The sequence below is a fragment of the Prosopis cineraria genome, unplaced genomic scaffold (assembly GCF_029017545.1).
Source record: "Prosopis cineraria cultivar Desert tree isolate PC_DT_omini unplaced genomic scaffold, ASM2901754v1 PC5, whole genome shotgun sequence".
In the NCBI taxonomy this organism is placed as follows: domain Eukaryota; kingdom Viridiplantae; phylum Streptophyta; class Magnoliopsida; order Fabales; family Fabaceae; genus Prosopis; species Prosopis cineraria.
The window spans coordinates 23,759,332-23,778,052 of NW_026555336.1; the positions used below are offsets into that span (position 1 = coordinate 23,759,332).

The 18,721-nt window shown below is 36.5% G+C and overlaps 1 protein-coding gene across 2 annotated transcripts; it reads right to left on the reverse strand.

The window, feature by feature from the left end:
• Positions 1–212: 212 nt before the first annotated feature.
• On the reverse strand, positions 213–18,080 carry LOC129311243 (protein SPA1-RELATED 2-like). Of its 2 annotated transcripts, XM_054953391.1 has the most exons (8): positions 17,878–18,076; positions 15,881–17,424; positions 6,036–6,193; positions 4,506–5,343; positions 3,472–3,618; positions 2,308–2,625; positions 1,685–1,744; positions 213–1,368 (listed from the first exon to the last, which is right to left on the reverse strand). In XM_054953391.1, the coding sequence occupies exons 2-8, from the start codon at positions 17,300–17,302 to the stop codon at positions 1,177–1,179; spliced, it is 3,135 nt and encodes a 1,044-aa protein (XP_054809366.1). In that variant the 5' UTR covers positions 17,303–17,424; positions 17,878–18,076; the 3' UTR covers positions 213–1,176. The 2 variants fall into 2 exon arrangements, with proteins under 2 accessions (XP_054809366.1, XP_054809367.1); XM_054953392.1 differs by lacking the exon at positions 2,308–2,625 and having other exon boundaries at positions 17,878–18,080.
• Between the last annotated feature and the right edge of the window lie 641 nt (positions 18,081–18,721).

Genomic DNA, 18,721 nt, shown 5'->3' on the forward strand with positions numbered 1-18,721 from the left:
TGGATATTTGTTCCCATTTTTTGTTTAGACATTAAAAAATCAATCAACATCAGAATCAGAATTAATTAAAAAAAAATCAATCTGAATAATCCGTATAGCACATCTGAACATTTTTTTTTTTAAGTAAAAATATGATGCACCTTTCATATTGCACGAGCTTTTCCTGGAACCGTTTGATGAAAACTTCACACAGCTACACAAACGTGCCATCATTTGTAAAACATCTTCAATGTTTATTCAATGGTCAAACATAGTCATGCTATACACAAATATTTAGCCTAGAGTATGATATCAACTTTCTAGAAGCTTCTCCTTTAAAGTTATAATAGTCATGCCTTGCGTTGCTGACCAAACATCTTCACGACAACAAGCCTAAAATTGCAAGTCCTTCATTTAAAAAACCATGAAAAGGACCGCTGTACAACTACTTCCAGTTGGCTCCTACAAACACTTGCATATAAAGCGAGCTAGATTCTTCTAGTCGGATTCTTCACACTTCAAAACAACTCAGAAACAGCAAATTTCATTTTGCTGTCATAATCTTTGGGTTCAAGCTGTAAAAATATTCAAAAACTTTTTTTGAAAAGCTTTTAACATTCTCAAGTCAAAATTAATACAGTATCCATTAATTTTATAAAAGAGAATAACCTTTCCCAATCCGTTTAAATTTTATCCTTAGACAAAACTTAAGGATCAGTGTCAAACTACTTTAATAAATTGGGAAAGGTTGGCCTCCAAAAATAATGGATAGTTATATACCACATTAACTTAAGGACACTAGAAACTTCTGGAGAAAAAGTTTCTAATATTTTATACTTCAAAACCCATCTTTTTTTTTCTTGAATAGGCTTCCCCGTTCTAAGATTGATCCTCCAGATATTGCACATTCTGACAGGCATTCTCCACAACAGAACACCAAAGTTTCTGGTTGAAAGCCGGAGCTTCGTCGTGTTGTATCCAATGTTCAAATTAGAACTGGAGTCGATTTGCAATCTCTTCTTCCTCCATCCAATCTTTCATAGCTGAAACTCAAACATCAAAACTTAGCCAGAGCTCGAGATGTCTATACGATCTTAATAAGCTCCTGGCGATTAGGAGGTATCGGCTTGAGAGGGCCAAGGGTGAAAGGGTGGGAAGGAATCCCCAGTTGGAAGCCAGCCTTCATCTAGGACTAACTTAAACCATCTGCAACACTTTGATACACCCGCTAGAATTGGCAGAAACAACCATGTCTGAACTGCCCTTCCAACACACACTCGAAACAAACTGACCATTGTCATCATCGGTCTCTCTCCCAGATATGGGATCCAAGGACCCAAACTTGTGCGAGGTGATTGGCATGGGGAGAGATCTATAGTATGCATAAACCTGGAAGGAAACATAGTATCAAGACAATATATATACATGTATAGATTTATATAACTGATAAGCCTAACATTAATGACTTAGCCTAGCATAGCCTAGACCGCACTGCCTATTTAATCCTGGTAATGATCCTCCAAAAAATTGTTCAATTTAACAGTTGAGAATGATTTGAGCACCAGTTATCATCATAAACTTTATAAACAAACAAGACATTTATGCAGGGTTATTTCTTGCTAACCAAAATATTAATTTTAATGATTTTTTATGATAAAGTTATGACCAATAGAAAAAATGTTTAATGTAAATTAAATATATATACCTCATTTGTTTCTGAACCACATGCTATGTATCCATCAGCAACCGATAAACCCACAAAATTCTGTCAAAGCAAGAGATGCAATATTTCAGCCAACTGATTTAAATGAAAAAACATAAATAGGTCAGATTGATAACAACGAGTCAAATTTGTATGATGCAGCCTTTATGGATTGTTCATCACAGACATGAACAAAATAATTTCAGGCAAAGGCAAGCCAGAGTTCATGAAATTAATATAAACTAGAATAACTTGCCCCTGCACTGCTGGGGAATATTTAAACTTAAAAAAAAAAAAACAGAAATCGAAGATACAAGGTTAGTGAAAAAAATGATAATATTGTTTAAAAGAATTGTTGCTTGATGTTATTTCAGGAACAATAACACAGTGCGCAGTATCTTCCTTCTACATGAAGAGTTAAAAAAGCATATTTATTGCATTGTATATCGTTACAACATTGAAATAGTAGTGAATATTAAATAATAGAATTTGTTTACACACACACACACACACACACACATATTAATCCTTCAGGCTATGCATGGCATTCAGATGCTCCATCTAACACTAGAAAAACTGGATTCCAAACATAAACTCTAGCCAAAATAATAAATTCAGAACCAAACCTTCTCATTAGTATGTCCTGAAAGCGTTAAGCTGCAAGCACCGGTGGATGGACCCTCAGAAGAGGTTTTATTGAGATCCCAAATCTTTAATGTATTATCAGTAGATGCAGAGACTAGTGTCTCAGAGTCTAAGAATTTAACATAGCTTACGGCTTTATCATGGCCAACTAACACACACCAAGGATTTCTAAGATTGCGAAGATCATAGCAGTAAGTAATGTAATTTGCAGATCCAAACGCCAGCAAATGAGAAGAATGAGGAGAAAAGTGAACACAGCAGACATTAGCATCATTCCTGATGGTGCCTAAACTGTTTTTCTGCCCGAAAAAACAGAGGAAAAAACAGAATTGTATCAGTTCTAAATCAACTAGTAGTTGTAACATCCTTTTGTTTTTCTTTGGTTAGTAGCTTAAGCTCAAGTGAAGTGACACTTTGATCAAAATTTGTCCATACAGTGTATAATGTTATGACAGTTCAATCTTTTGACCAGTTCACCACGCATCACATTGTCATGTTTACGAAGTTTTGATTAAGAAAGTTCAAATACTTCATCCAGCCAGTTTTCTCAATATTTCGAGGAAAACAAAGACTTAGCACCTTTGATATATTCTTGAAATTGGGGAAAAAATAGAAGTAATAATATTTTTTTGAATTAAAACATAACCCTAAAATTACAAAAAAAAAAAAAATTATAGTGCTTCTACAGGGCATTATACTTCTTCCTTCCTCCTCCTCCTTAGACAACCAGGCAGGAGGATGATTGAAGAAGCACAGAACATCAGGGGTACTATGAGCATGCCTCGCTAATCTATCTGCACAATACAGATATTCTCTAAACATGAAATTAAACCTAACAGACTTAAATCTACTAATAAACATTGCAGCTTATGACGAGATTAGGGTACAATATATTAGTGATAAAACAATCCTCTTTTTGCACAACAAGAATTTGATGCTTAAGACAGGATAACAGAGAGTATCAATTTTCTAGCTCTCATATTTGTGTCTCAGGATCATAAAAACTGAGAAAACAACCGATCATGAAGCAACCACAGTTTCTTTAATTACTGATACTGATTTTCTGTCAAGCAAAATATGCACATCCACAGGCTCACTGCAGGCTACTAGTGTGCCTTTGAGCGTGCCAGCAAGAGAAAGCTTACCTCACTGATGCTCCACAACTTGACAGAAAAATCATCACTTCCACTGGCCAATTTTGTAGGGCATACTGGAGAAAAATCAACAGACCAAGCCCTCTTTCCATGTTCAGTGAAGCCAGAGAACTCATGACCCGTACTAGCATCCCATAGCTGAAAAGCATTTGAATACCCGTTGGGATAAGTAATGCCATCATGACATACAAATTATTGCAAAGAGATTTTGTACTTATTTCAGATTAAAAATTAAAGTCACTTCCAAAAGCTTTTTTATTTATTTATTTTTTGAGCAGGGCAGAGTGTTAGATACTGTGCAAGCATGCATTTTGAAATGTTCAAGTAACAAAGAAGCTCACCTTACCAAAAAATGAAAAAGATGCTTATCAGTAATCACTCTGCTTATATGTACACATCCTTTTGTTTGTGCAAGCACATGCAATGTTATTTCAAAAATTATGCCAAGCAATGTTATTTCAAAATTGTCTGTTTATGGGTTTTTTTAGTTTTACTAATCTATTAAAGCAGTACCCGTGTATTAAATTCATAATGAACACCTTTTTACTCAAAAAAAAAAAAATCCAAAATGAACAGCTTTTATCCCAGTATCCGTACCACAAAATCCAAGTCAAGTACCAGTTTCAATAATTCCTAGAGAACTAGATAATCTTAGATAAGAAACCAATCTATCCATATAGGATATAGATATCTTGCCTAAGAATAGTCGATATAATCTTAAGTAAAACTTAGAGAATCAGGTAAATTAATAACCCATGGTAGGCACTAACAATCTACCAATCAGAATGTGGACATGTTAGGTTCCAAAAGGGAATCATCAATCTTGAGAAAATTATTAGTGTTTTTCCATTCAGAAGCAGCATTGCCCATGAATACGTGAACAATTGCGTGAACTTAGACCCTAAAAAATTACTGCACTTTGGTCAGAGCTACAACAATTCCATGTAATAAATGAATAACTCCAAAGAATGTCTTCCAATGATAAAGAAATCATTCAAATGGTGTCTCATTCAAGATATACAAACCTTTACCACACCGTCATAGTCTGCGGAGGCTAAATAGTTCTTGATATAGTTATTCCAGCAAACACAGCTGAGCTTTGATTTGTTTGCCATCTCAACTACCGGATAATGAATATCAACGGAGTCATTGAAAAGTGAATTAAACTCAAATATCTTTATCTTCTTTGATACTCCAGCAGCAGCAAAATAATCCTCATCCCGGTCAAAGCTCAGAGAGCAGATTACATTGGCAGGGCTGTTAAAATCTGCATTTCTTAGTATGCCCCGGACTTCAAACTTGCTACAACGGGCATACTTGCACAAACCATCAAAAAACGTTCCCACAGGATCTATGTTTCCATGTTTATCTTCATCTTTTCTAGTCACAGAGCAGTTCTCACGATTTCTAAGTAAATCTTTGTCTGAGTGGGGTGCAGACCCTGTTTCAGCAATCTGAATTTTGGATCTCATGGAAAAGTAAGCACTTTCAAGTTGGCATATATTTTTCATCAATCTAAATTCATTTCCATTAGAGATTGAGGGAGTTGAGGGTAGCATTTCTAAAGGCAAAGGTTCTTTGTCAAGAGGCATACTCTCTTTCAGACAACTTGATTTATGCTGTGAGCTAGACAAAACCAAGGATATTCTTGAGTTATGCCTCCTCTCTACCTCTTCAATATCTGATTCCAAGCACCTGATTTGTTCAACCAGTTTGGAGGCATCATTCTGCTTCTGCTCTTTTAATGAAACGAGGAAATGCAGCAACACCTCTGATTCTGCATTCTCTTGGTCAATACTTGATGACATATCCTCACTGTAATCCTCCTGCAATCCATTTATCACTTCAGATTGTAGGATTTCCCTGTTGTGCAACAAAATTAATAAGTTCTTACAAGCATAATTGTGTATAAGTCAGATTTAATGTCCACAATCCAAGAGACTAGCAGCATATTTAATCAAATCATTCCTACATGTATTCACCAGTGAAAGAGAAATATGTCTCCCAGTACACCTTATCTCAATTTGGTTCTCCGAAATTTGAATGTCTAATTCCAGCAATATCATCAATATCTTGCACATGTTAACGTGTTAACTGATAGCCTAGAAAGATGTGTGACATCACTTAACATAAAGCTGATACAGTCATAAGGTGTCCAGCTGACAAAGCATCATACCACTTGAAGAAGCCATAGCACAATATACCATTTCGGTGCCCAATCATGGCACATTTCAATGACAACTGGACATTTGATGGCCATATTAGCTTCATGTTGTTGCACACCTCCCATATCTTGTAAATGCACGGTAATGACCTTAACATGACAATAATATTGAAGACAGAATACTCATTGAATGAATGAAAAGGAACAAGACGACCATGGAGAATCATATTGAGGCAGTGAATCATCTTTCAAGGACCAAGAAATCATTCAACTCAAAAAGGTATTTTTACATCTTATTAATAAAGTATTCTGAAAGCATTAAAATGATAAACACACACACAGAAAGAAAAGACTATAAGAGAATCTTTTATTGACTATGAAACAGAATTACCTTGTTGTTGGGCGTGCTGATGGTTTGGGATGTAGCAATAGAAGACAAAATCCAGCTTCCTTAGGATTTTCAGATAGGAAACCTGGAGGAAGAATTCTCTCTTGAAGATCTGACATTGCTGCAATATGCGCTCCTTCAGATTCAAAATGGCCAAGTAACTGGAAGAAATGATCAAAATTTATCAGTTCATAAAATCACGTTCAATTAAAATATTTACAAATAAGACTTGATTGAGAATTATGGTGCAATAAAATATATTATAGTAATTTAAAGGTCTTTCACAAGTCAAAGCTTATGATGAATCAAGTTATTGCTTATACCTCGTAAATATTGAGAAGAGATAAAAATTAATACTCAGATGATCATTTTCATTCCATTTGAAATGAGGCAGCCGTGGAAGTAAAAAAACAATTAAATATGAAAGAAAAACAAAACAACAACAACAACAACAAGCCTTTATCCCACTAGGTGGGGTCGGCTACATGGATTGCAAGACGCCATTGTGCTCTATCATTTATTAAGCTTTTAGAAATATTATTAATTAAGAGATCACGTTCAACAACTTCCAAGAGTGTTCTCTTAGGCCTTCCTCTACCTCTCTTAATCGGACTCAAAGTTATATGTTCCACTCTTCTCACTGGTGCCTCCCTTGGTCTTCTTTGTACATGCCCAAACCATCTCAACCGATTTTCTACCATTTTTTCCTCAATAGGTGCCACCCTCACTTTTTCACGTATGTGCTCATTTCGAATTTTATCTTTACGTGTATGTCCGCACATCCATCGTAACATTCTCATCTCTGCTACTCCAACTTTATGCTCTTGCTGTCCCGTTAGAGCCCAGCATTCACTACTATATAACATTGCCGGTCTGATAGCAGTACGATAAAACTTTCCTTTAAGTTTATTAGGCACCTTACGGTCACAAATAACTCCTTTAGCTTTTCTCCAATTAAACCACCCAGCTTGAATTCTATGTGAAATATCTCCACTGATTTCGCCATCATTTTGGATAATGGCTCCCAAATATCTAAACTTTTCCACTTGAGGTATAATTTGATCTCCCAATTTCACTTCCAAATTATTTTCGAATAGTCCTTTATCAAATTTACAATATAAATATTCCGTCTTACTTCTACTCAGACGAAAACCTTTCGACTCCAATGTCCTCCTCCATAACTCAAGTTTGCAATTAATCTCTTCTCTTGTCTCTGCTATAAGAACTATATCATCCGCGAAGAGCATACATTTCGGGATTTCCTCTTGAATATGTTCCGTCAAAACATTTAAAATCAAGTTGAACAAATAAGGACTCAGAGATGATCCCTGATGTAGCCCAATCTTTATAGGAAAATCCTTTGTTTGACCACTAGGCGTTCTTATACTAGTTTTTACCCCCTCATACATATCTTGTATGGCTTTAATATAAGCAATCCGTACTCCCTTTTTTTCCAACGCTTTCCAAAGCACTTCTCTTGGTATACGGTCATAAGCTTTTTCCAAATCAATAAAAACCATGTGTAGATCTTTATCTTTACAACGATACTTTTCCATTAATCCCCTTAGTAGATAAATCGCCTCTGTAGTTGATCTACCTGGCATAAAACCAAATTGATTCTAGAAATACTTGTCTCCAATCTCAACCTGTGCTCAATTACTTTCTCCCACAATTTCATTGTGTGGCTCATGAGTTTAATCCCTCTATAGTTAGTACAATTCTGAATATCTCCTTTATTTTTATAAATAGGAATTAATGTACTTCTCCTCCACTCATCAGGCATTTTCTTGGACCGTAAAATCACATTAAATAACTTAGTTAACCATCTCACCCCTTCTTCACCTAAACATTTCCACGCTTCGATAGATATACAATCAGGTCCGTTAGCTCTACCATTTGCCATTTTCTTAAGAGCTTCCTTTACCTCCTTATCACGTATTTTTCGATAGAATGACAAATTTTGTTCTCCTTCACCAGTTACTAAATCCTCCAAGTTACTAGATGAATCCTCTCCATCATTGAAAAGTTTAGAAAAATAAGTCTCCCATCTATTTTTAATTTCATCATCTGTAACTAAAATTCTTCCCTCTTCATCCTTAATACACCTTACCTTTTAGATCTCTTGATTTTCTTTCCCTACTCTTGGCAATCTTATAAATATTTTGCTCTCCTTCCTTCGTCTCAAGGTTCTTATAAAATTCTTCAAAAGCTTTAGAACGAGCTTCACCCACAGCTCTCTTAGTTTCCTTCTTAGCCATACGGTACCTCTCCCAATTTTCCTCATTGTTACACAAATGTATGGCTTTAAAACAGTTCTTCTTATACTTGATTTTGTCCTGTACACTATTATTCCACCACCAAGACTCCTTATCTCTCGGACCAGGACCTTTCGATTCTCCCAAAACTACTTTTGCAACCTCCCGTATCTTTTTAGCCATATCCTCCCATATGATGTTAGCACTTCCCTGAGAATCCCAAATTCCTTTATCCAAAAGATTTCGCTTGAAAATATCTTGCTTCTCACCTTTTAATTGCCACCACCTAATCCTTGGTGTTACTACTTGTCGACGTTTTTGGATTTTACTCATAATACACACATCAAGGACTAGGACCCTATGTTGTGTCGTTACAGCATCTCCAGGGATCACCTTACAATTTTTACAAAGTTTTCTATCTGTGTTCCTAACCAAAAGAAAATCAATCTGCGACCTTGAGGCTCCACTTTTGTAGGTGATGAGATGCTCATCTCTCTTCTTGAAACAAGTGTTGGCAATCTTAAAATCATACGCCAATGAGAAATCAAGAAGAGTTTGCCCTTCATTGTTTAGCTCTCCAAAACCAAAACCACCATGCACCCTCGCATACTGACCAGCTTCCCTCCCGACATGCCCATTAAAGTCTCCTCCAATAAAAATCTTTTCACTCTGTGGTATGTGTCGAATCAACCCCTCCAGATCCTCCCAAAATAATTCCTTAAGACTGGCTTCTGTCCCGACTTGCGGCGCATAAGCGCTAACAATATTAACAGTCTCACGTCCAATTATCAATTTTAAAGAAATAATTCTGTCTCCAATTCTGCTAACTTCTACAACGTTCTTCTTCCACTCCTTATCTATAATGATGCCTACTCCATTGCGTGCACTTACTTTTCCTGTATACCAAAGTTTGAAACCTTGAATATCCTTAGCTTCTTCTCCACACCATTTTGTTTCTTGCAAGCAAAGGATATTGATTTTCCTTTGAATCATAACCCCTACAACCTCTACAGATTTACAATTTAATGTCCCAACATTCCAAGTACCAAATCTAATTTTGCTCTTATGGACTAACTTCTTTAGCCGCGTGCGTCCAGAATGACGCGGTAGCCCTTGCTCATTTAACACTACATCCGGGCGCCGATGCAGCGGCTCTAACTCACTTATCACTGTACTCGAGCCATGCAGCGCGTTACTTACGGGCAACGACCTAGCATTAACATTATAACGTCTATTGTCCATGTTCATGATAGATTCAACAAATTTTTACATTGGCTGTTGATGGCCTAACACAACCCTCCTCCTTTACCCGGGCTTGGGACCGGCTATAAACATAGGCGGAGTTAAATATGAAAGAAAAACCTTAAAAGATAAAGTGCCAAAGGCAACAGATATCAGTAAGGGATAAGTCCAGCATCCACCGCAATTTATTGATTTGGAAGCAACCAAAAAACGAAATAATATGAATGATGGTTGGTGGTCAAGTCAAACATTAACAGAGAAAACATATGGGATTATGCCAAACAACCCATTGCTGTTGATTCTGTCAACAGGGTGGTGTGAGTATAATGAAAACCTCTGCATTACTTAAGATTAAGCCAAACAATCTACCCAAAAAAGAAAAGCAAGTATTGATCAAATACAGTAAGAAACAAATGAAGAAAAGAGGGGCAAAGGCTTCCTAGCTCTTGAGAGGCTACTGTCTGTCCATACAGTTCTAATTAAGTTTCTTCTTCCGTCTCCACTCAAAACTCCAGTTCAAATACTACTACAACAGGTTTCTCTTTCTGCAAAACCTTCACGTACTCCATGCTGAGTTAGTTAGGCTAGGAAAGCGTGACATAATGGAACTTGAACTAAGAAAGGATGTGATTCATGTTGGAAGTGAATTTGTCACAAGTGAGATAGGAATTCCTCATTGTAGCCATATCCAACAGTGGAATAGGGAGTATCGTAAGTATATTAGTTGGCAACATGATATAGGCTTGTAATCTTTGTGGTTGGGGTAATGCTTCTAAATAAATTTATTTGCATAAAAGAAAAGGTTAGACTAGGACACCTAATCCTGAGACACATCATCAGAATTCACACTGGTCTCTCCTTCCTCTCTTGATCTCTTCTAGTTCTTTTGGCTTTACGAATTCATAGGGCTGGTCCAAATGGAATTGGGCACATCAATACCCTCTCCAGAAAACATCATCTTGTCCTCAAGGTGGAAATCCGGAAATTGTAGTTTAATGACATCATAATCCTCCCAAGTAAATTGAGGCCATCTCTTCTATTCGATTAATATGTCCACTTGTCCATTGGTCAATTTTCTGGACTTCCTCACAGCTTTATCAGTCTTCAGAAATTTTACCATTAGTTTCATCTGAAAAGATAAAAGAAAAGAAATTTTACCACTTGTGTTGAGCTGCAGCTTAGTGCCAAAATTAAGGCTGTTCAAATTACTTCTGGTGAAGAATTTAGACAGTTTCCATGCCTACACGCATCTTACATATAATGGTTTGGTAAAGAGAAGACAGAAGCATAGGGCTTTTGCTTTATAAGCACAAACTCTCTCACTTAATCATTGGCATGAGGCTGTTTTTAATGAGAATCGGCCTGATGCTTTTACAGCAGCATTTTTCTCATTAAAATGCTGCCAACTTCAATGGTTGGTCTTCATCCACATGAGAAACTTTATCACAAGCCACCTGATTATTCTACTTTGGGGGTGTTTGGTCATAAGTGTTCTTTCGACTCAGTGCAAATGATTCCCCCAAGCTTGATTATCATTCTAAGCCTTGCATATCTTGGTTATAGCCAGCAACGTAAAAGGTACAAATGTCTTGATATGCTAACTGGTAGAACATACATCTCACAACATGTTTTCAATGGAAACAAATTTCCTAGTGGCACACAAAGGAGTTGCAGGTTTACATTGGATGATTTACCCCAGATGGAGTGGCAAATGCCAGCATGTACTTGTGATAGACCTTCAAGTTATGCATGGGAGTGCCTGAACGTAACTCCTCTCTCCAACAACACCACAACATTTCCAGCAAGATGTCATCATCTCTCAAGTCTGGGTGCTCTTTCCTCGCAACCTGTCAATCTATATGTGCAAAGGTTTCTAGAGTACAATGGGGATGTGACTACTAATTGTTATCTATTATAAGAGTTTTTATCATGTGAAGCCCTAGGAGTAGCTATATGGATGCTCCAAAGCATCGTGACAAATATGACCAGACTTGGGCCTACAGCATCAGTGGCAAAGCAAAGAACTTTTCTTCAGGCTTTAAAGACATCTCAAAATGTGATGGTGCAGATTGTTGATTTGGGAGCATTTGACCATATGGCTTCTCGTCATCTATTGTTTACCACTTGCTTACACCTCATGAGCTAGGAATGTTAAAGTGAAGATTGTAGATGGTTCCTTAGCACCTACAGCGGCAAAAAAGAGTATTCATATCTTAGATTCTATAGTTTTGGAATCTGTACTTCATATGCCTAAACCTAATTGCATTTTACTTTCGATTAGTCAATTGACCAAGCAATCAAATTGTTTTGCTAAATATCTCCCATCCCACTATGTATTTCAAGATTGATCATTTAGTGTGACAATTAGTAGTGCTAAAGAGTACGAGGGGCTTTACTATTTAAAAGTCACTCATGTGAGTAACTCAGTAACCTGTTGTAGGTAATTCTGCATCTATCTCAAAAGCTAATGATTATATGTTATGGCATAAGAGGTTGGATCACCTTAATTTTCATTACTTTCAATGATCATTTTCAAATTTATTCTCCCACCAAAATATTAGTGAAATCTAGCCATAACATATAATCTAGTAGTAGAATAAATTTGAAAATAAATTTGTGAAGTTCAATGACATTTAACAAGCTCATTACCGTCACTAAAATTCACTAATACTACCTACACAATGACTTGTGGGGCCATCCCATGGTGCTAACCACATCAATAATATTTGGTTCATTACTTTTATAGATGACCATACCCGTCTCTGCTAGGTTTATATTTTAAAGGAGAAGTCTAAAGTTTTGTCTGTGTTCCCTTCCTTTTATACCATGATTAAAAACCAATTCCAATCCAGTATTCAAACTTTATACACTAACAATGGCACTAGATATTGTAATCAACCTTTTGGGCTGTTCATGCCCCCCAACAAAATGTTATAGCTGAGCCAAAAAAATATACATACTCTAAAGGTGAGACGAGCCGATAACAATTCTCATTTTGACATATCTTATAAATAGGATGTTGAGTCGAGTTTTGTCCTTCGAACCACCACTTAAAAAATTACAGTGCATACTGCATCTCATGTTGAAACCAATCTTCCACATTGTATTTTTGGTTGTAAATCCTTTGTCTACCTTCACCAAAGTCCTAAACTTAAACCTCATGCTATTAAATGTCTCTTTTCAAGATATTCACCTGCATAAAAAGGGTACAAATGTTATGATCTTCTCTTTAAATGCCTCTTTATGAGCCTTAATGTGACGTTTTTCAAAGATACCCCCCTATTCCAAGCCTTCAAATCATGAGGAGTTTGGGCAAATTTTAGACTTTAGGGAGTGAGGAACCTAAGAAAAATCCCACTTCAAACTTGCCTCTATCACCTGAATCTTTTTCAAATATGCTCGATCCTAGTTCACCATCACCCGTGTTTGCTCCAACACCAATGCTTGATCTCTCCCATCATCAATCTATTCTCTTATGCCAGAAACTGAGAAAAACAAGAAAAAAGGGGGAGATGTAGAAAGACCACAAAAGGGAGAGTTGTTTGTTTACACTCAAAAACAGAAATAAAAAATAGTGAGTAATTGATACCTAAAGCACCAAGAGAGTCAACTCCACAGGTAACTCCTGAAGTTGAAGTATTAGGTGCTTTAAAACCTCGTGTTGTTCCTAAACTGCCAAAGGCCAACCCATTTAAGGACTTAGATGATCCAGATCAAGAAAATGAATCAACTGATCTTGATCAACCAATTGCTCTCAGGAAACAACATCAATCTTGTACTTTGCATCCAATCTAGAAACATATGTCCTCTAAGGCTCGCTCTCCAAAAGAATGGGCCTTTATCACTAACTTAGATAAAGTTGGCATTCCCAACAACATCCAAGAGGCACTAGAAACACCAAAATGAAAAAATGCAGTTATGGAGGAAATAAAAGCTTTAGAGAAGATTGGAACATGAGAGATTATGGAAAGGCCAAGAGGCAAGAAATTTGTTAGCTATAAATGGGTCTTTACTCCCAAAATATAAGGTCGATGGCATTCTTAATAGCTCCTCAAAAACAATGGCAGAGAAATGTAAGAAATTTGTTAGCTCCTCAAAAACAATTATCACTTCATTAACAGCAATACCCACCCTCCCAATCTACATCTTCATCATATCTTTGTCGCCAGAGTACCTTTAACAACGGTAGAGCTTCAAATGCACCTAGCAAAAGTGAGAACAAGACAATGCACATGACACCATCGCGACAAAAAACTTGTCCATAAATAAGGTGTAGGAGAGGAACCATATTTGTCATTCAGTACAATTGACAACAAATCACTTATTTTTTGTCGCAAGATTGATAGCAATTCAGCTTGAGATAGTTGATGGCATCCCAAATCTAGTTCCATGAGTTTGACAACATTTCAGATTTGGTTCCAAGAGGTTGTTCATGAAGAAAGTTATCAGAAACTTGTTGGGAAACTAATTTATCTCTCTCATACAAGACCTGATATAGCTTTTGCAATGAGTGTAGCCAGCCAATACATGAGTGAGCCAAAGAAGAAGCATATGGAAGTAGCTTACATAATTTTGAGGCGCATGAAAGGTACTCCTGCTAGAGGATTATTCTTCCAAAAACAGTAACGAAGAACTATAGAGGTGTACACAAAAGCAAATTGGGGAGGAACATATCCTAACCGAAAATCAACTTCTAGTTATCGCTCCTTTGTATGGGGAAATCAAGTTACCTAGAAAAGTCAACCAACGAGTTGTGTCTAAGAACAATGCCGAGTCTTAGTTAAGGGCATTGGCTTGAAGGATAATGGAAGAGTTGTGGTTGAGACAAGTCTTGAATGAGATACAAGTCAGAGTGGATTTACCTCTAAAGCTCTATTGTGATAGCAAGGCTGCTATAAGCATGGCCTTAATCCCACACAGCATGAAAGATCTGAACATGCGGATATGGATAGGTGTTTTGTCATAGAAAAAGTAGAAGAAGGAATCATATGTTTGACATATCTGCCTACCAATCTTCAAGCTGCAAATGTATAAATAAAGGGGTTGCTTAAACCTACCTTTGAAAATTGTATAAGCAAGTTGGACATGATTAGCATCTAAAAATCCAATTTGAAGAGGAGTGTGGGAATATTGTGTAAATAGGCATCACTATTGTACAGCATTTATTAGTAGTTATTAGGTTTTATTAGACATTACTCTATTGTCTTTTCCCTTCATGTATATACAGACAATTGTATCTCAATGTTCATGACATGAGAAACATTTTCTTCCAAAATACCACACAATCTCTCCTTATTCACATTATTTAGGGAAAAGTACTGTTCACTACCAAATAGCCACCCAATCAAGTCTTCTCAAGAAAACAAGGGTAGTTCAACTCATTTGTATTTGTTCCAGTCCTTTTCCACAAATGAAATATTTGCTCCTTCATTAGACTATGGCCTTTTACAATTTCATTCCCCTTCACGATGCTATGACACAAGCTCTACATTTCCATCACATTCTCACAAGGCTCCATCATCACTTTCATAATCAGTGACATCTCTTCATTTCTTGAAATTCTATTTTCAATGCTTCCGCTATTTGCTCTGCTCTTGTGTTGACAACCCGTCATGAATGTACTACTCTAATAAGAAAACTGACGGAAAACTCTATTTATAACTTAGGATTAAGCAGAATAACCACATCCAACAAAAAGGTAGAATTGATTAAGTGCAAAAGGAAAAAATGAGAGAGAATAAAATGAAAATGACTCTCCGTCTTTTGAGAGGCTAGAGCCTCTCCATGAGTTTGATTAACTTTTTTCTTCCATTTTGACTCCACACGCCAACTCAAATAGCCTAATGTCTTTCTCTCTCCACCAATGCTTCAAGTATCCCTTAATGATGCTACGGACACCTCACCCTAGGACACATTATTATAGTTCAAATTGGTCCTTCCATTCTCTCATGATCTCTTCTTATTCTTTCAGCCACACATATCAAGAAATCTTAGCCTAATCGAATTAGGTTTTTAAGCGTGTTACCTTTTTCTCATTTTGAAGCTTGTCACATTAACTAAGTTACAGATCTAATGATTGATTGCTCAGGGAGCTCCACCCACATAGAAATGAGTGATGCTAAAAGCAACTTATCTATGTGTGGAAGCTGGCTTTATCATTTTGTTTTTCTAGAAACACCACTAAAGCAAAACATCAACTCTCTCTCTCTCTCTCTCTCTCTCTCTCTCTCTCACCAAAAAAATTCTCATTGGGAAATGAGGCTCAATTTAAAAGAATCAACATCATAAAAGAACACAAGCAAATTGCATCAGACTTATGAAAGAGGGACATTCACCAACTTCTTTACACACCTCAAAAAGAAGAACACCCAAGCAGTAGATATTTGATGATCTAGTGCAGCTTCCCTCAGGGCTTGCATACCATGCATTTTCCAATCTTTCACTCACAAAAGACAACTGCAATTGGCCTGCCTTAGACATACAAGGGATGCTAGAGATTCTCTGTGGTCCAACTGCATTGATTTTACTATCACAAGCACTTCGAAAATACTTGTCAGATCTTGGAGAGAACTGACTCCAATTCCCAGCAACTGTCACATTCTCATCAAATTTTTGTTTCTTTGACCTTATATCAAGAGACGGGTATAATACCTGCTCTGATTCCCTTTTTCTATCGAAAGAATCCTCAGAGGGAAGAATTTCAGAATTGACAACACTTTCAGATATCTGCTTGAGAATAGGTAAGCCAAGATACATGACCTGGTTTGATGGGAGTATTTTGAAATAAGATGGCTGCAGGCTAAGCAATGCTACTCCCTGAGAATGAGCACTTTCAACCAGACCAACAATGTTTCTAAATATATGCAACCGCTCAGCTTTTCTAACATTTTGGTGCCCAGCTTTCAACCACTCTCTTAGAGTCACACCATTGCAGTCAGACCCATCAGATCTTGGCACAGCAGAACTATAAGAAGACTTCTCAGTTTTGGAACCAATGCTCAATGATCCATTAGAATCCAACTGAGTAGTACGAATGCCAACTTTCATCTGATTCAGATCTCTAGAGTCAACATGGAAGCAGTCAGAAGATGGACCTTTACATATGATACCCTTACCCTTCAATGTATGCTTAACAAAATACTCAGAAAACCCTGACCTGGAGATAATTTTTGTTCGTATTCCTCCATGAACATCACCTGCACCCCCTTTGTTTTCATCTGTCATCAAGTGTTCTATGACTTTGCTCTGATCACCACTGAGCGATTTTTTAGCTAATAATTCTTGGAAAGATGAAGACTCATTGTCCTCCCAGGCATTAGAAGTAGCCAGAACATTATTTCTGTACGCAGTATGACTTAGTGAATTTCCAGCTCCTGAATCACCAGTTAGCTGAAAAAGATGCCCCCATTGGTTCTGCCTATTATAAAATCCCTCTCGTCTGTTTGATGTACCAATGTCTAAACTTGAGCCATTGTAACTTTTCACCGTCAATTCTTCAACCATGAAACCATCATCAACCGAAAAATGGCTAAGAAATGGATGTTCTGATGTAGTTGTATGGCTGATAGTTTCTACAACATTTTTACCCTGCCGAATATCATCATATTCCTCTGGTGGGATCTGGGAGTAGTCTTCAGAAGGTGCCAGAATTTCTTGGGGTTTGAGCAATGGGCAGCTTTCAGGCTTCAGTGAATACTCATCATCTTTACTCTGATGTTGTGCACCCTCAACCACCTCCAATGTCGTTACCTCATCAACCACTTCCTCATTCATGCTTCAAAACTGACTTCATTCAAGTTGCACAACCACTTGCACGAAGTTAGCAAGCATCGCATAAATTACTCAAGAATCAATATGCCAGGACTAGTCTTTCTTCGTCGCAGCAAGTTTAAGTTCTGGGAAACATAAATTGAAAAAGAACATTAAAACTTAAAAATTAAACAGATATTAGAATAATAATAATAGCAAACAAAAAAAACCAGGAATAAATATGTCATTAGGAGGACCAGCGAATGAAATTACGGCAAAGATGAAAACATCTCAAAGAAGAGGATATAGTCATTGAAACATATGTAGCAGCAATATCACCACTTAAGTGGTTCTCCATACAGAATCTCAACGCCACGAAAAACACACAGACGATAATCGACGATTAATCAAATAAAACCATCCCAAATCATGAAACCTGCTGGAAAATTATACTTTACAAAAAAGAGATTTCCAAATCAAAAGATGAAATTAAGGCAGCAGAGCAGGAGGAAAACAGAAATGCTTCCCTAAAAGTGAAATTGAATGCTTTGGCGGTGGCATCTTATGAGGGGGCAGAGGAGAGAGGGGGGGGAACTTACTGGGAGGGCAGAATTGGCAGGCGCTTCAGCATAGAAACGGAAGAATGAAGTGGCACAGAAATCAGGGGAGCATAGAGGAAGAAGAGGATCTCTTTCTATTGCTATTGCGCTGAGTCGGTCTCTGCACACCCAGAACAAAGAAGATAACGGCGAGAGTCGGGCTTCTTAATAGCCTTCGTTGATCCCACCGCACGTAAACGTTGATCAGTATTGCACCGGCCTCCGTTAGATAGCGAAAACAGAACGGAACAAATATTACAGTAGAAAGTAATTTGATTTAGATTAAAATATACACAATTCTTCTGACACTGATGTACAGAACTACTTATTTTTAAAAATTTAAAATTAATCTCTCTAATTTTTTTTATTTTTTTAATCACAAAATCTGCTATAATTAATTTTTAGTTGTCTTACTAATAAAAATTATTATATTATATTAAAAAAATACACGTAATATCTTATGAGGCATTTTATATAAATTAATAATAATAATAAAATATGAATAAAATTTTTATAAAGTTATTATTATTTTTTATCAGATGCCACGTGAATTGTTAAGTGTCCTTTTTTAATATGATATATAATAACTTTTATTAATAAGATAACTAAAAAATAATAAAAGTGAAGTTTGTATTAAAAAATAAAAAATTATGGAGGTTAATTTTAAATTTTAAAAAATGAGGGACCTATGCTATTGTTTCAAAATTCAAGTAAATTTCAGACATCATTAAACCTGCAAAGATCAAGGGCTAAGGGTTAGATGTTCAACTAAGATCAAATTAAGGGTCAAACTAGAGTCAAATGAGTTATAATAAAATAATATATTTTTTCATTATACAATAAA

Bases quoted from the DNA above. Each gene is read 5' to 3' on its own strand.
- LOC129311243 (XM_054953391.1), bottom strand. From the start codon at position 17,302: ATGAATGAGGAAGTGGTTGATGAGGTAACGACATTGGAGGTGGTTGAG. The intron at 6,194-15,880 runs GTGTGTAAAGAA...CATTTCTTCCAG, and splicing joins TGGGTGTTCTTCTTTTTGAG to TTACTTGGCCATTTTGAATC. The intron at 2,626-3,471 runs GTAAGCTTTCTC...TTTTTCGGGCAG, and splicing joins AGTTGTGGAGCATCAGTGAG to AAAAACAGTTTAGGCACCAT.